Source organism: Pan paniscus, chromosome 8 (genome assembly GCF_029289425.2).
Source record: "Pan paniscus chromosome 8, NHGRI_mPanPan1-v2.0_pri, whole genome shotgun sequence".
Classification (NCBI taxonomy): Eukaryota; Metazoa; Chordata; class Mammalia; order Primates; family Hominidae; genus Pan; species Pan paniscus.
In genome coordinates this window covers 141,400,019-141,417,126 of record NC_073257.2, presented here as the reverse complement: position 1 = coordinate 141,417,126, position 17,108 = coordinate 141,400,019, and the positions used below count along the sequence as shown (strand labels likewise).

The 17,108-nt window shown below is 53.6% G+C and overlaps 2 protein-coding genes across 4 annotated transcripts in view; one reads left to right on the top strand and one right to left on the bottom strand.

The window, feature by feature from the left end:
• Nucleotides 1-17,108, bottom strand: part of MGMT (O-6-methylguanine-DNA methyltransferase) — a 306,952-nt gene that overhangs the window by 246,239 nt on the left and 43,605 nt on the right. The window lies entirely within an intron of this gene.
• On the top strand, nt 16,303-17,091 carry LOC134731123 (uncharacterized). Its single transcript, XM_063607622.1, has one exon. The coding sequence runs from the start codon at nt 16,303-16,305 to the stop codon at nt 17,089-17,091; it is 789 nt and encodes a 262-aa protein (XP_063463692.1).

Sequence of the window (17,108 nt, the reverse complement as noted above, 5' to 3'; positions counted from 1 at the left end):
TTTTTGGAAGCTTCTTAGTAACTATCATCTGTTTCTTTAAGAGGTTTCATAAAAGGCTTTACTACTTGCCATGTCACTGCAGACCAAAGAAAAATCTATATGAAGAGATTCCATGACATCAATGTCCCAGTGTCAGGGGGTGTGCAAACCTGAGTACACTCAGGTGTACATGCACGGTGCACGGCAGAGCTGGGAGACACGGCCACAGGCTAAACACTGTGCGTCCTGTAGCTAATTGTGTAGAGAAAAACATTTTAATGGTAAAATACAGATAAAATGAAAAATTACAAGTTGTTTTTGTTTGTTTGTTTGTTTGGCAAGGCTGCAGGGGCCTGAGCACGCCAGAGATGCCAATCGTCCTTGAGGGCGGGAGGTAGTGCAGCCAGCTTAGGCCTTAGAACCCTGGAGCGTCCCCGTGCTGGAGCCAGGAGGCAGAGTGGGCAGCCGCTCTTTTGGTTTCAGAAGGTCACTGGCTGCTCTGCCTTCACGACACTCCCAGGTCATCAGGACACAGTAGGTACCAGTGCACCTTCTCACACAGACCTTGTCTTCAACACAGGTCACAATGGACATTCGCCATCAAGAGATGCTTCTGCTACCTCCAAGGCACCTGGCAGTGTCTGAGTGGGCACTTCCAAGAGGGTGGGACCCCGCCAGTCTCTAGGAGGGTAATGAAACCCACCATGGGAATCTGACCCTAACTCCAGGACGCCTGGCTTCTGACAAGCACATTGTGGACTCACACAATCTCATGAGTCCAGCCAGGGTCCCGCCTGGTCAGAAATACCATGGCACCCTCTGCTCAGAACATGAGGCCACCTCTGCTCTCTCTATGGAGCTGGCAGGACGGTGGCTGTTCCTTTAAAATCAAATGGTGCTCCCCAGCCTCTAGACAACGGGAATGCATTAGAAGAGAAGAGCTTTCATAGTCCCCAAATCCTGTGAAAGCAAGATGGATTCCACGGTGGAGGGAACCCCAAGTCTTGTGTGAACCAGGGAGCTGTACCCGTCCACGTCAGCAGCCCGGCCCTCCCGGCAGCATGGGCTTCGAGACCCGCCTATGAATCTCTTCAAGCTGACCCCAGGCCCGAGACATCCGAGACCTCAGCACAGTCTCATGCCCGATTGAATCATACTACACTTGAGCCTTCATCAAGCATGATTCCTTTAGTTTACTATGAAAAAGACAATGAGAAAACACCATGTTTTCCCTCATTTTTAACTAGTCCTGCTAGAACTTCCTATGCTAACATCCGTGATAATGCCAACTGCCTTGCAGAAGGGAAAGAAGCTGCCCCGGCTGTGTGGCCTGGCCAGGATGGCGCTCACCCCACAGGGCTCTGGCCCGGGTCTCCCGCCTGTGCCCGCCGAGGCCCCCGCCGGGTCGCACATCTCACCCCACCAGCAGCACACTCCTCACAACCTGGGAATTTTCTGGTACTTCAGGAACCAACTAACTGCTGTGCTGCACAGTGACAGTCTGTCATGAGGAGTAAAGAGGTGGCAGGCTGGTGTTCAAAATGAAATGTCACTTCTTAAAACTGTTACGGCTTGGGAAGCTTCAGCTTAAATATGTCATGGCAGAAAATAACCTCATTCTTTATAGCCTCTAAAGTTGGGTGAAGTTTCACTGACTTCTTAGAGAATAAGTAACATGTGCGAACACAAGAAGATCTGACGGAAACATCAACTTTCTCAATTAAGCAAGGTGGCCAAAGCCACCAATTCCTGCCCCGAGCAGGTGCCGGGGGCTCTCTGTGGCCACTGTGGAGCAGCCTGGATAGTCTCATCCACTGGCTGAGGGGAAGTTCCTCTTTCTCCTCGTCCAGACATCGACATGGGATTACACCCCTCCCCACCAAGGAAGGACCTTGTACTAGCAAAGTACCAAGTGTTTGTTTGCAATGAAGCCATGTGAAGAAAGCCATGGTTAATACAAATTTCCACCTGCACTGGGATGGAATTTGTACATTCAGAACGTGTGGTTTTTGTGTCATGTGACCCACTTAATGATATAATCAGTCAACACTGGGATTCACCATAATGTGTGTCTCCAGGTTCAACAACCAAACCCTTGTGTGCGCAGATCCTACGGACAAAGAGCACTGTGGGATGGGGGCTCCAGGACGGGCACCCACCCCAGCCTCAGGGCAATCTCCGGCAACCGTCCAGGAGTCACACACCCACACAGGAAAGGAACAGTAGCTTTCTGCAAAGCCTACAGGCACTTCTGGCCACCTGAGGCAAAGGCATTACCTGTGTCCAGGGGCCCAAGGCAGTAAGCCCCTCCTCTCCCAGCCTGTGGCCCCTGCAGGGCCCCCATGCCCTTCCCAGGCATTCCTTGGTGCATTCTACAAATGCTAAGATGCACCCTGCCAAGAAGATCTGAGTAAAACTAGGGAGGAGCTATTTCCGGTGACCTGCAACCCCCACCAGACTCAGCAGCATTCTGATGGCTTCTTTATCTCCCACTCACCCTTACCCAGGCTTCCCAGAGCAAGGAATTCTTCTCCATTACGTTCTGTGGTTCTGTGTGCATTACGTCCCAGCAGCTCAGTTCAGCACACAGGGCCCTTTGCTGCCTGCTCGGTCCAGACCACTGGTCAGTCCATCTCCCACCGGCACGCTTCCCTCTGCACCCATGGGCCTTGGTTTGCAAACGGCAGAGGGATGTCCTCATGGCAGGCAGCCTGCATGTCCTCCTGGAGCTGCGACTCCTGCACCATGCTGGCACTAGCACTGGGGAGGCTGCACAGGTCTCAGCTGCAGCCCCCTGGACAGCAAGGTGCAGCCTCGGCCTCATGGGACCTGCCCTGGGCCTGGGGTAGACGCTCCCTCCAGCAGCTCTGGCCACATCTCCCCAAGGTACCAGGTGGAAACACCCTCCCTGGGGGCCTGGGGGAGAGCCTGGACTCCTGCAGGACTGAGGTGGGTCTCTCAGCAGCTGCTCTTGGATACAGTTTGAATCTGGCCCCGGCTGTGAGCCAGACTGCCAGAGGCTCCCTCTCTGAGGCTACCAGTGGGTGACTTCCTTTCTTACATGAGGTCACTGAAGTCCCTTCCATCCAGTAATCTGGAAGAATCTTCACACTGCAGGTCTCTGAATTGCAGTGAGCTGTGAGGCCAGTGACTCCCACCAAGAGGCTGGGCGGGGCCTCGCTCACTACATCCAGAGCTTCCCTGAACTCACCCCGCAAGAAGCCACCCCGGGCAACAGGGGGACACACGGACTGAAATCCCCTCACTGTGTCCAGCCTGGTGTGACCTCCTCACTTCTCAAATAACGAAACTGAGGGAAAAGGGGCACTTGGAGCTGGTGAGGTCACTCTGACGATGTGTGGGGCCTGAGCTCTGAGCGGCCCAGACACCAGCTCTCCATCCCCACCCAAGATCAGAACTGGCCCTGAAACTGCTTCCAGGAGGGCCATGCCCAGTCAGGCTGGGCACCCGGACATCTGACAGGAATCCGGGGACAGCAGGTGGCGGGGCAAGCCTGAGCGCCATAGGGGCTCCGTACGCGCACCGTAGCTCTGTAGGCACACCATAGGGGCTCTGCACCCGCACCGTAGGGGCTCTGTAGGCACACCATAGGGGCTCTGTACCCGCACCGTAGGGGCTCTGTACCCACACCATAGGGGCTCTGTAGGCACACCATAGGGGCTCTGCACCCGCACCGTAGGGGCTCTGCACCCTCACCGTAGGGGTTCTGTAGGCGCACCATAGGGGTTCTGTACCCGCACCGTAGGGGCTCTGTACGCACACCATAGAGGCTCTGCACCCTCACCGTAGGGGCTCTGTAGGCACACCATAGGGGCTCTGCACCCGCACTGTAGGGGCTCTGTAGGCACACCATAGGGGCTCTGCACCCGCACCGTAGGGGCTCTGTAGGCGCACCATAGGGGTTCTGCACCCGCACTGTAGGGGCTCTGTAGGCGCACCATAGGGGCTCTGCACCCGCACCGTAGGGGCTCTGTAGGCACACCATAGGGGCTCTGCACCCGCACCGTAGGGGCTCTGTAGGCACACCATAGGGGCTCTGCACCCACACCATAGGGGCTCTGCACCCGCACCGTAGGGGCTCTGTAGGCGCACCATAGGGGCTCTGCACCCGCACCGTAGGGGCTCTGCACCCTCACCGTAGGGGCTCTGTAGGCGCACCGTAGGGGCTCTGCACCCGCACCGTAGGGGCTCTGCACCCTCACCATAGGGGCTCTGCACCCGTACCGTAGGGGCTCTGTAGGCACACCATAGGGGCTCTGCACCCGCACTGTAGGGGCTCTGTAGGCACACCATAGGGGCTCTGCACCCGCACCGTAGGGGTTCTGTAGGCGTACCATAGGGGTTCTGTACCCGCATCGTATGGGGTCTGTACATGCACCATAGGGGCTCTGCACCCGCACCGTAGGGGCTCTGTACGCACACCATAGGGGCTCTGCACCCGCACCGTAGGGGTTCTGTAGGCGCACCATAGGGGTTCTGTACCCGCATCGTATGGGGTCTGTACATGCACCATAGGGGCTCTGCACCCGCACCGTAGGGGCTCTGTACGCACACCATAGGGGCTCTGCACCCGCACCGTAGGGGCTCTGTAGGCGCACCATAGGGGCTCTGCACCCGCACCGTAGGGGCTCTGCACCCTCACCGTAGGGGTTCTGTAGGCGCACCATAAGGGTTCTGTACCCGCACCGTAGGGGCTCTGTACGCACACCATAGAGGCTCTGCACCCTCACCGTGGGGGTTCTGTAGGCGCACCATAGGGGTTCTGTACCCGCACCGTAGGGGCTTTGTAGGCACACCATAGGGGCTCTGCACCCTCACCGTAGGGGTTCTGTAGGCGCACCGTAGGGGCTCTGCACCCGCACTGTAGGGGCTCTGCACCCACACCGTAGGGGCTCTGCACCCTCACCGTAGGGGTTCTGAAGGCGCACCGTAGGGGCTCTGCACCCGCACTGTAGGGGCTCTGCACCCGCACCGTAGGGGCTCTGCACCCTCACCATAGGGGTTCTGTAGGCGCACCATAGGGGTTCTGTACCCGCACCGTAGGGGCTCTGTACGCACACCATAGAGGCTCTGCACCCTCACCGTGGGGGTTCTGTAGGCACACCATAGGGGTTCTGTACCCGCACCGTAGGGGCTTTGTAGGCACACCATAGGGGCTCTGCACGGCACCGTAGGGGCTCTGCACCCTCACCGCGGGGGTTCTGTAGGTGCATCATAGGGGTTCTGTACCTGCACCGTAGGGGCTTTGTAGGCACACCATAGGGGCTCTGCACCCTCACCGTAGGGGTTCTGTAGGCGCACCGTAGGGGCTCTGCACCCGCACCGTAGGGGTTCTGTAGGCGCACCGTAGGGGCTCTGCACCCACACTGTAGGGGCTCTGCACCCTCACCGTAGGGGCTCTGCACCCTTACCGTAGGGGTTCTGTACCCGCACCGTAGGGGCTCTGTACGCACACCATAGAGGCTCTGCACCCGCACCGTGGGGGTTCTGTAGGCACACCTTAGGGGTTCTGTACCCGCACCGTAGGGGCTTTGTAGGCACACTATAGGGGCTCTGCACGGCACCGTAGGGGCTCTGTACTCGCACCGTAGGGGCTCTGTACTCGCACCGTAGGGGCTCTGCACATACACTGTAGGGGTTCTGCACCTGCACTTTAGGGGTTCTGTAGGCGCACCTTAGGGGCTCCGAAAGCATACCATAGGGGCTCTGCACCTGCACCGTAGGGGCTTTGTACATGCACCGTAGGGGCTCTTTACGCACGCACCATAGGGGCTCTGTATGCGCACGGTAGGAGTAGACAAGGAGATGGAAGGAGATGCTTTAGGACACGTGCATACAATGGGACACTCCAGTTTCGGCAACCTCGGTCTAGTATCATGGGTAGCAGCCCCACTCCTCCTCTGGGTCCTGTCTGCAGCAGCTCTAACAGCAGGGTCAGGTAGCTGTGCCAGCGGCTGTACATCACAGAGCCAGAAATATTTCTGGCCTGGCCCATTTCAGGAAACATTTGCCATCCTGATCTGAAGGATCCTGAGAGCATCTGTTTTGTCTGATCCCATCTTTTTCTGCCCACTGATGAACACGTCATGAGCTCACGCAGATAAACCAGATGCTTGCTGCACTGCCTGTGGCACTACAACCTCAACAGTGATGCTGTCACAAACGTTTTCTGGAATTTTCTTTATTCTTTTTCTTTTTTGGTAGAGATAGGGTCTTGCTATGTTGCCCAGGCTGAACTCAAACTTCTGGCCTCACGCAATCCTCCCATAGCACTGAGATTACAGGTGTGAGCCACTGTGCCTGGCTGGAATTTTCTAAGTCATGGTGTAGAGACGCCGGCTATCCTCTAATGCAAAGCAATGCCACGAGCCACGAGTCAACACCCACGAGCCACTGATGTGCCGGCCACCAGTCAACACCCATGAGCATTAAGCCTGCACACCATTGAGAACAAAGAGAATTAAGTCCTCTTTACCCTTAACAAAGACTAAGTTTCACGAAATTTCTGAAGGGAAGAATTCTTGCGTGAGACACGTGGGATGATTTATGACTCAGTGTCCTGAATGGAAGAGCCTGGTGTTCCAGACACGTTCCAGCGGCTCCTGGTGTTCCCGACGTGCTCCGGTGGCTGTGGACAAGTGGGCCTTGACGGCGCCGGACTCCGTAAAGGTCTCGTGCTCCCGGAGCGACAGGCTCCATCTCACCGCAAGGCCACGCAGCAGAGGAAGTGCGCCCCGCTTCCAAATGATTCACCCGATGCTCTAGTCCACAAGGCAGGAAATTTTATGTTCTAAATTAGTTACATTATACCCAAAACCTATCAGTGGCTTGATAACTTGAACATATAATTCTATACCTTTTACTCTTTAAACAATAATTCAGTCTAATCCTGCAGCTGAAGCCAAGATTTCCAGGCTGAAAGTGCACTTTCCATTTGATTAAATACTAATAAATGCGAGAATAAAATACCAATCTTTTATCTTACAGTAAATTCTTCAAAAACCATATACTCTAACAATTAATTATTTCTCTGGAGAAAGGAACAGGCCTTTCCCCTCGAAGACAGCTTAGTAGTCTCCGAGTCTTAATTATGACAGATAAAACATAATTTATAGTAGTCCAGGGCTTACAGAAAAATGACATCATAGTCGAGGTTCTTTGATTCTTGAAGTGACCTGTCAGTAGTCAGGGCTCTGGGAGGAGTGCCCCAGACAATCACCACCAGGCCCAAAAGAGTCAGGACAGTCCCTCTTCCTGCGGAGACATGCCCCATGCACAGAGCTACTATAATACAAACGGCAAGATATGTATGTATACAGCTGATGCTCGGACAGTGCAGGGGTTGGGCTGTCGAAGCCCCGCACAGTCAAAAATCCACATAACCTTTTGACTCCCCCAAAACTTAACTGCTAATAGCCTACTGTTGAATGGAAGTCTTAATAATAACATAAACATTCAACTAACACATATTGTGTATGTTACGCATATTATACACTGTATTCTTACAGTAAAATAAACTAGAAAAAGTTATTAAGACAATCCTAAGGCAGTGAAAATCTATTTACTATTCATTAAGTGGAAGTGGATCATCATGAAGATCTTCATCATCTCCATGGTGAGGAGGCTGGGGAGGGGGAGGAGAAAGAGCAGGGGGAGGGGGATGGAGATGGGGAGGGAGACGGGAAGGAGGAGGAGGGGAGGAGAAGGGGGGGAGGGGAAGGGGAGAGTAAGGGGGAGGGGAAGGGGGAGGGGGAACAGGGAGGGGGAGGAGGAGGGAAGACAGAGAGAGGGAGAGGGGGAGGAGGGGGGAGGAGAGAGGGGGAGGGCAGGGGGAGGAGGGAGGGGGAGGAGTGAGAGGGGGAGGAGTGGGGGGGAGGGGGAGGTGAGTGGGGGGAGGGGGAGGTGAGTGGGAGGAGGGGGAGGTGAGTGGGGGGAGGGGGAGGTGAGGGGGGAGGGGGAGGTGAAGGAAGAGGAGGGGGAGGGGGAAGGGAGGGGAAGGAAGAGGAGGGGGAGGGGGAAGGGAGGGGAAGGAAGAGGAGGGGGAAGGAAGAGGGGGAGGGGGAGGAAGATGAGGGGGACGGGGGAGGAGAAGGAAGAGAAGGGGGACGGGGAGGGGGAGGAGGAGAAGGAAGAGAAGGGGACAGAGAGGAGAAGGGGAAGGAAGAGGAGGGAGAGGTGAAGGGTGAGGGAGAGGGGGAAGGGAGGGGAAGGAAGAGGAGGGGGAGGGGAAGGAAGAGGAGGGGGAGGGGAAGGAAGAGGAGGGGGAGGGGGAAGGGAGGGGAGAGGGGGGAGGGGGGAGGGGAGGAGGGGGAGGGGGAAGGGAGGAGGGGGAGGGGGAAGGGAGGAGGGGGAGGGGGGAGGGAGGAAGGGGAGGGGGAGGGGGAGGGGGAAGGGTGGAGGGGAGGGGGGAGGGAGGAGGGGAGGGGGGAGGGAGGAGGGGAGGGGGAAGGGGGAGGGGAGGGGGAGGGGGAAGGGGGAGGGGAGGGGGAAGGGGGAGGGGGACGGGGACGGGAGGGGGAAGGGGAAGGGGGAAGGAAGGGGGAAGGGAGGGGGAAGGGGGAGGGGGAAGGGGGAGGGGGAGGGGAGGGGAGGGGGAGGGGGAAGGGGGAGGGGGAGGGGAGGGGGAAGGGGGAGGGGGAGGGGAGGGGAGGGGGAGGGGGAGGGGAGGGGGAAGGGGGAGGGGAGGGGGAGGGGAGGGGGAAGGGGGAGGGGGAGGGGGAGGGGGGAGGGGAAGGGGGAGGGGGAGGGGGAGGGGAAGGGGGAGGGGGAAGGGGAGGGGGAGGGGGAGGGGAGGGGAGGGGGGAGGGGAGGGGGGAGGGGAAGGGAGGGGGGAGGGGAGGGGGGAGGGGAGGGGAGGGGGGAGGGGAGGGGGAGGGGAGGGGGGAGGGGAGGGGAGGGGGAGGGGAGGGGGAGGGGAGGGGAGGGGAGGGGAGGGGGAGGGGAGGGGAGGAGGGGCAGGGGCAGTCTTGCTGTCTCTGCAGTGGCTGAGGTAGAAGAACATCTAAGTGTAAGTGGATCCAAGGGAAGGGGGAGGGAAGGGGAGGGGGAGGGGGAGGGGGGGAGGGGGGAGGGGGAGGGAGGGGGAGGGGGAGGGAGGGGGAGGGGAGGGGAGGGGGGAGGGGAGGGGAGGGGGGAGGGGAGGGGGAGGGGGGGAGGGGAGGGGGAGGAGGGGGGAGGGGGAGGGGGAGGGGGAGGGGAGGGGGAGGGGGGGAGGGGAGGGGGAGGGGGGGAGGGGAGGGGGAGGGGAGGGGAGGGGGAGGGGGAGGGGAGGATGGGGAGGGGGAGGGGAGGGGAGGAGGGGCAGGGGCAGTCTTGCTGTCTCTGCAGTGGCTGAGGTAGAAGAACATCTAAGTGTAAGTGGATCCACACAGTTCAGACCTGTCTTGTCCAAGGGCCAAGTGTGTGTGTGTGTGTGTGTGTGTGTGTGTGTGTGTGTGTGTGTGTGTCTGTAAACATATCATTTAGAATTTTCTTATCTTTAAGATTTATAAAGTTTTTTCACATATTTTGTGAATTAAGGAAGTAAACCAAGTGAAACGCTGCTGAAAGAAGGTGGCAAATTTCAGAGATGAAAATTTTGTTTTCTATCATTATAAACAGAGCATCTGGCCAGGACACCAATGCTGGACACAGTGAGATACGCTTCCTGATGTGGAGACCACGTGAGAGTGGTGCCCGGTGCAGCCATCCCACACCCTCCCAAAGGACGATGGAGACAGCACTCCCTCCCCAGAGATGCCTGCCACTGGGAGCCCACAGAGGTGCGAAATATCTCCAAATAAGGCAGGCAGGCCCGAGCCACACAACATCTGCTAAAGCATTTGCATATTCTCACTGCGGGTGACAAAGCCACAACCCATCATGGTAGGGAACTGGGGGAAAACTTCTGTGGGAAACCCAAAGGAGAATACTCATTCATTCAATCAGCAGTCCCGGGCTGCAGCGTCGCAGTTACATTTGGGAATATGCTTTCCTGTGGGGTCACAGTGAGGGTTTGGAGTCAGGGTGTGGAGACAGGAAGCTGGTCTGGGCCTCAGCCCACCCTGAGCAAACAGGGCCCCAGACTTTTTCCTCCTCTGCAACAGGAACAGGACAGAGGCGAGCGCTCTCGCTCATGGCCACCCCACCCTCAGGAAGCCTTGTGCGACATACGGCCTCATGAGACGGGTGAGCCCCAGCGCAGGTGTCATGCCCATGTGTGAGGCCGTGACACCCTTCCTCCCATGAACAGTAAAGCAGACTGGCGATCCAGCACTGGGCAGCCAAAAGGTAAACCCAGGTAGAGAAAGTTGCCAGAGCCATCAAATGAGCCTCAAGCACGTGTCAGTCATGTGGCAACTGAGGACACAGGAGGGGCACAGTGCAGGGAGGCCACAGAACAGAGGTGAGGCGGGGCAGGGAGGGGACAGAAAGATTCACGACGTGTTCTGGGGAGCCTGTGCTGGGCTGCGTGTTTCCTCCTAACACCCACCCATCCCATTACTAGAAATGAGCTAAGGGGGCCCGTGCCCTCTGGCCAAAGAGGACCACAGGACCTCTGAGGTCCATTCAGAAGACTGCCCCTCGCTGTCCAGGAGCCATGGGCGGAGCACCAGAAACCCCCAAGCGGAGCTCCAGCTATGAGCTCGCCTCCCATCCTAAGGTGTCCCTAAGGCCTTCTACCCTCTGTGCTCACATGGCCAGTCTTACCTGGAGAAGCTGGAGTGGGAGGGACGGATGCGCAGACAGCTGACTGCTGGACACCAGTTTGTTTCCACTGGAGCCCCACCACCAACCGCACTCGGGGTAGAGCTGTCGACATTGCTAACCCCAATATTCTATAAGAGGTGGTCTTTACATTTTGATGCTGCATAAATTCTCAAAGGTCTCCACTTTCACCGATGGCGGATTTCCATTTCTGCTATGAGTGCACATAACATTAGCGACCCATAAGCTAACGACAAAAACCTGGCTGAGTTTCCAAAGGGAAGGAGATGAGCAGGTGCCAAGAATACCGCTCCTTCCATCTCATTAGAAACAAGAAATACTGGGCTTGAATCTGTAAAATGTTATTGGTGGTGGGGGCTGGGGTGGGGGAAAGCTGTTTTCCCAAGCTGCTTCGTATTGATTCAGCTTTTTATTAAAATTAATCTGATAAAAGTTTGAAGTAGATTTCCATTGAAGAGGAATTCTTTAATTGGGAAAGGGAAGGCAACGTGCTACACGGTTTTGATTCTGCTTCTATAGCAGCTCACCTGGGTCCAGCCAGTGTCTCACCTGTTCATCACACAGCTCTCCCATCTGCTTTCTGGAAACACCATGCCGGGTAAGAAGAGGGACACACCTGTATCCCTTCACCCCATCCCATGCCACTGTGATATCAGCACGCCCCCGGCCCCACTAACTCTTCCTTGCTCTGCTCAGCCATGCACGTTTCACTGAGGCAGCCACAGCCTCTAGAAAGAATTCCCTATTTGGTGATTTCAATTATGAATGTGCTCCTCTATGGCAACACGTTTCTAACGGCAAAGCTGATGTGGGTCGTGATGAGATCTTGCCCACCATACAGACATCAAAGACAGAAAGGGCCTGGGCTATTGGCTGGAACTTCAGATGGAGCAATAAAAATAGCAAGAGGGGCTGGGAAGAGACGAACTTACAATAAAATATTTAAAGAACTAATATAAAAACTGTCATGAGCTCTTCCTTGGACGTTTAAGCTGGGAACCAGCACGGAGTGAGGCTGCTCACACCCAAACCCATAGACACCACATACAGAGTTCAAGTTCAAAGACTGCGTTTAGATCCTGTTCCCTGGATGATCACCGTCTCATTAATTAAAATAAAATAAAATAAAAAATAAAACAGACCCTTCACAGAAAGACTGTTTTGCTCTTTTCCCTTGCTGTGGACTTCTCAGTAGCAGGTAGAGACATTTAAATGTGAATTTGAAGACTGCACCTCTAACTGTTAGAAGCTGTCATCAACATGGGTAACTACTCCCGCTAAGTACACCTGCTTTTACAGTCCACAGGCCCACCCGTATGCAGGCCACGCTAGCTTTCTTCCCTTGAGGTCATACCACTTACAGGATGCCTCAAGACGTCAAGGTCACAAACTCTGGCATGGCCACATTCCAAGGTCCATAACCCAGAGCCAGAGCCCGAATCTGCAGGCAGAAACTGCCCCGCGCTCAGCCAGGAAGGGATAAATATCCGCAATACACTCTGTATCTAGGGGACTGGAGCTTTCACTAAAGCACCAACTTTCCCATTAAAGAGCCAGCTGAAACATGTGCTATCAAGTAATGAGACAGGACACGTGCTATCAAGTAATGAGACAGGAACCTCACCCCAAGGACTCTGCACTGTATCTAAGGAGCACTGCCCTTCAACGGGGCCTTGCGGAAATCCCCCAAATCTGGGAACACCACAAGTGGAGTCCCCAACCCCACACTCCGCCCTGTGCTCACCACCTCCTGGCTGGACTGTGGGCTCCCAGGGCCGCAGCTGCTGCTCCTGACGGGGCCTTGGCGAGTGGGGAAGCAGCAGCCGTGGGTCCCGCTTGTCCTGCACACGTGTCCTCTCAGACGAGACACCAGGCTGCACTGTGCCTGCAGGTGGATCTGCTGCTGGACAGTCAGCACACGTCTCTCAATCCCCTGAACTGTGCCCTCCTTCCTGCCCCCAGCTACTGCAGGAAGCTGAGGAGCGGAGAAGGGGCAGACCCCAACCCTTTCTCTCAGGTCCCATCTGTCTGCTGGGTACTGGTTAGAGTCCGATGACCCCCAATACCTGACACAGCTTCCGGAAAATCTGCATGGGCCCAGCTTCTGTCAGTCCTGATGCTGACAGCAAGAGAGGCAAGGCCATCTCTGGGTGGGGCATGCTCACTGTGTTAGGCCATCTGAGCTGCCATAACAAAATCCTATAGACTGCGTGGCTCATAAACAACAGACATTTCTTTCTCACAGTTGTGGAGGCCAGGAAGTCTAAGACCAAGGCGCCGGCAGATTCAGTGCCTGGTGAGGCCCCACTTCCTCGCAGATGGCGCCTTCCTGCTGCATCCTCAATCGTGGAGGGCTCTACCTCTTTGGAGTCTCTTTCATAAAGGCACTAACCTAATCTCCCCCCAAAGGCCCCAACTCTTAATACCAACAACTTACGGGCGAGGTTTCGACATGAATTTTGTGGGAGAACAAACATTTGGACCATAGCACTCACTGTACACAAAAAAGCAAGAAGGAATCAGACTGAACTAGGAGAAATTATAGTGGTTTAAATGAAAATATAATGTTTAATATAGAAAAATCATTTTGGCCAAATTATTTGATTTGAAATACTTCTAATATACACAGGGAAAGATATACATAAAATCCACATTTATACATGGAATCTATGTTTCAATAAAAACAAAAGACTACAATAAAAATAAATGACACAATGACAAAGTATTGTGCATTGTTCTTCCTTGGAAATAGGAATTATTACAAAATTATATGTAAACAATACCCAATCTTTGTTCAAACAATTGATTGATATAATTGTATCTCTCTCATATTGATATATTCTCACTACCACGAGGAAAACCTCTATTGTATATTTTAAACACGAACAAAAATATAAAACTTTGTGAATGTTATTACAAAATTCAGCAGGTACATTTTATCTAAATTGCAGCAGAATGAATTCTTCAAACAACATTCACAGATGAAAATCTCAGAGATCTGCAGTGTTCATTTCAAAGGTAGCCTGAATTAGAGGAAAAATGCTGGTTGTCAAGAATGAAAAAGCTTTGATAATTAACTACTTCTTTAAACTCTAAGAACCTAACCTATTAGCAAGCAAACTCACATTAAGTATCTGTTTGTAAACATTTTTTAGAGAAAAGATACTGCCATTTTCTCCACTTCTACGACTACCCACAGGACTTACTGCACACTGACTGTAACTGGGGCTCAGCCGTGGAGTTTGGAAGCCTCTGTCCGTGATGAAGAAAAGATGCTCCAACATCCTCATGAAGGTCACAGCAAGAGTGTGATAAAACTCACTGCATCATGGCCTTCCCTTGTTTTACAACAACCTTTAGAAAGTCAAGACATTCTAGTTCTCCTTGTTTTCCGATGCTGAACACCAAGGCCAGGATAAAGTGTCAAGAACTGCCTTGGTGGTCCCCGAGGCTCTGAAGAGGAGCTGCCGGGTCACGTTTCCTGCCACACCCCTGCACTCCTAGACCTGGCACTGTGGATTCTGGGCCTCCTGCTCTGAGCTGCTGCTCCAGACACCTGCCAGCAGCCAGGGGTCACCGGTGGTGCCAAATAACCAGGTGTGTCGGAGGTAACGTCCCAGACACTCCTTTTGTTTAAATGTTAGGAAATATATTTTTATTGTGGCAAAATGCAATATTTATGTTAACTATTTTGTAAGTGTGTAATTCAGTGGCATTAAATACATTCACAAAGTTTTGTATCCATCACCTCTATCTATAGCCAAAATGTTCTCATTAACCTCAGCGAAAGCTCTGTCCCCATTTAACAATAGCTCTCCCCACCCCCCAGCACCCACTATTCTACTTGATCTCTGAATCTGCCTGTTCTGGGTGCCTGTCTGTGGACCCATACAGCACTTGTCCTTTTGTGATTGGCTTATATCACTCAGCATAATGTCTTTAAAGTTTGTCCATGTTGCAGCATGTGCCAGAATTCCCACCCTTTCTAAGGCTGAATACTGTTCCATTGCATCGATAGGCCACATTTAATGTATCTTTTCACTCACAGATAGACGTTTGCGTGTGTTCTCCTTTTGGCCACTGTGAATGATGCTGCTATCAACACCGGTGTACAAATATCTATTCAAGACCCTGCTTTCAATTTTGGGGGGTATGTCCTTAGGGGTAGAATTGCTGGGCCACATGGGAATTCTATGCTTCATGTTTTCAGGAACCTCCAGAAGTGTCCCACAGCAGCTGCTCCATTTCACATTCCCACCAGCAACACACAGGGTTCCAATTTCTCCACATCCTCACCAACGCTTATCATAAACGTTATCAAATATACTTATATTCAAGGCACTGAACGGCACAGACTAGAATTCAACAACTGCTTCACGCATCGCTAAGCCACAACTCAACTCAGAAACACTTAATAGTAAGAGTTGTTTAGTGACATTGATGGTACTTCCTTCATGCCAGGCACTCACTTTCCTCTTCTCTAATCCTTACAAGAGCCCTGCAAATGAGACACGGTCCATTTCTCTGATGATGAAAGACCAGAAGCTCAAAGGCATGAGAACGACCCTTCCAGAGCCCTCGTGTGGGGAAGTCACAGGGAGGCTGTGGTCTGACTCTAGGGTGTTGAACACGCCTCAGGTGGTGAGATTAGTTGAGACACTAGTTTATTAACTATAGATTTAAATTAACGTGTAACAGAATAAACAAAATGAGCATAGCAAACACTTGTTCTCACTGCAATTCCTTAGGAAGAAGTCAAAGCAGGTGTTTAAAAATAAGTTGATATAAAGAAAACAAGAAGCAAACAGTACTACAGGCAGTCCGCAAACAGGTGAAACTGATCACTGAGGGAATGACAACTCAGGTCAATTAAAGCAGGGGTGGCTGCCAACACCTCGCCGCCTCTACCCCACCACGTGCGAGGGCAGAATCAGGGCCTGTTTCTTTCTGCGCCCCCCATCTCCAGCATCCTGTATCTGCAGAGCAGACACTTAGCAAATTGAATTCACTGCCCTTTCTTGGCCAGCCACACACCCAGGACTGAGCCCTGAGCTAGGCGGCTTTAAATCCTCGACCTGGAAAGAGGACAGCCAGACTCAGACCCAAGGAAGAGCAGCAGCCAGCCTTGGGGAGAAGGTACCACGAGACAGCGCCATTCCCTCCACAGCGGCCAGTGCTGGGAGCTTGTGCAATGCGGATTCCGATACAGCAGGAGTGGGTAGGCCCAGGTGATGCTGCCAGCCCAGACGCCACTTTGCATAGGGGGGCTCTAGGCCTGCACAGATAAAACTAGTCCCAGCTCTAATGGGATCTAGGGCTCTTGTTAACCTATTCAGAGCTCTGCCCTTAGTATATGCTAGGCCCCTCATCTGATCCCCAATAGCCCTGGGAAGGTCTCCTCACTCTAAAAAACTGATGGCCAGGTGAATATGGCTGTGTTAAACAAAACACACAACCCAGAACCTTGGTGCTGGCTTTGGGTGCCATCAGTGTTCTGACCATCAGGAAGCTCACTGCTTAATTCCTGGCATATTCCAAGGTGTTTCCCATTACAAGAAGCATGTGGCTGCATCTGGTATACGGGGTTCCCATCACATGAAGCACGTGGCTGCGTCTGGTATATGGGGTTCTCATCATGGGAAGCACCAGGCTGCATCTGGTATACGGGTTCCCATTACAGGAAGCACGTGTCTGTGTCTGGCTGCAGATGGTATACAGGGTTCTCATCACGGAAAGCATGTGGCTGCATCTGGTATACCAGGTTCCCATCACAGGAAGAACGTGCCTGTGTCTGGTATACGGGGTTCCCATCACAGGAAGCACGTGGCTGCATCTGATATACGGGGTTCCTACTGCATGAAGCACGTGCCTGCATCTAGTATACGGGGTTCCCATCACATGAAGCACGTGGCTGAGTCTGGTATATGGGGTTCCCATCATGGGAAGCACCAGGCTGCATCTGGTATATGGGTTCCCATTACAGGAAGCACATGTCTGTGTCTTCCTGTGGACGGTATACAGGGTTCTCATCACGGAAAGCACGTGGCTGCATCTGGTATACCAGGTTCCCATCACAGGAAGAATGTGCCTGTGTCTGGTATACGGGGTTCCCATCACAGGAAGCACGTGCCTGCATCCGATATATGGGGTTCCTACTGCATGAAGCACGTGCCTGCGTCTAGTATACCGGGTTCCCATCACAGGAAGCACGTGGCTGCATCTGGCTGCGTCTGGTATCTGGGGTTCCCATCATGGGAAGCACATGCCTGCATCTGGTATACTGGTTTCATTTATTTTCCTGCCCTTATTCTGTACCTGAACCCATCATCTATTTCTTACGAATTTTTATTTTCATCAATATGTACACTTCTATCAACTTCCTAAAACTCTTTGACACATAT

Coding starts and splice junctions, on each gene's coding strand:
- LOC134731123 (XM_063607622.1), top strand. CDS start 16,303: ATGAAGCACGTGGCTGCGTCTGGTATATGGGGTTCTCATCATGGGAAG.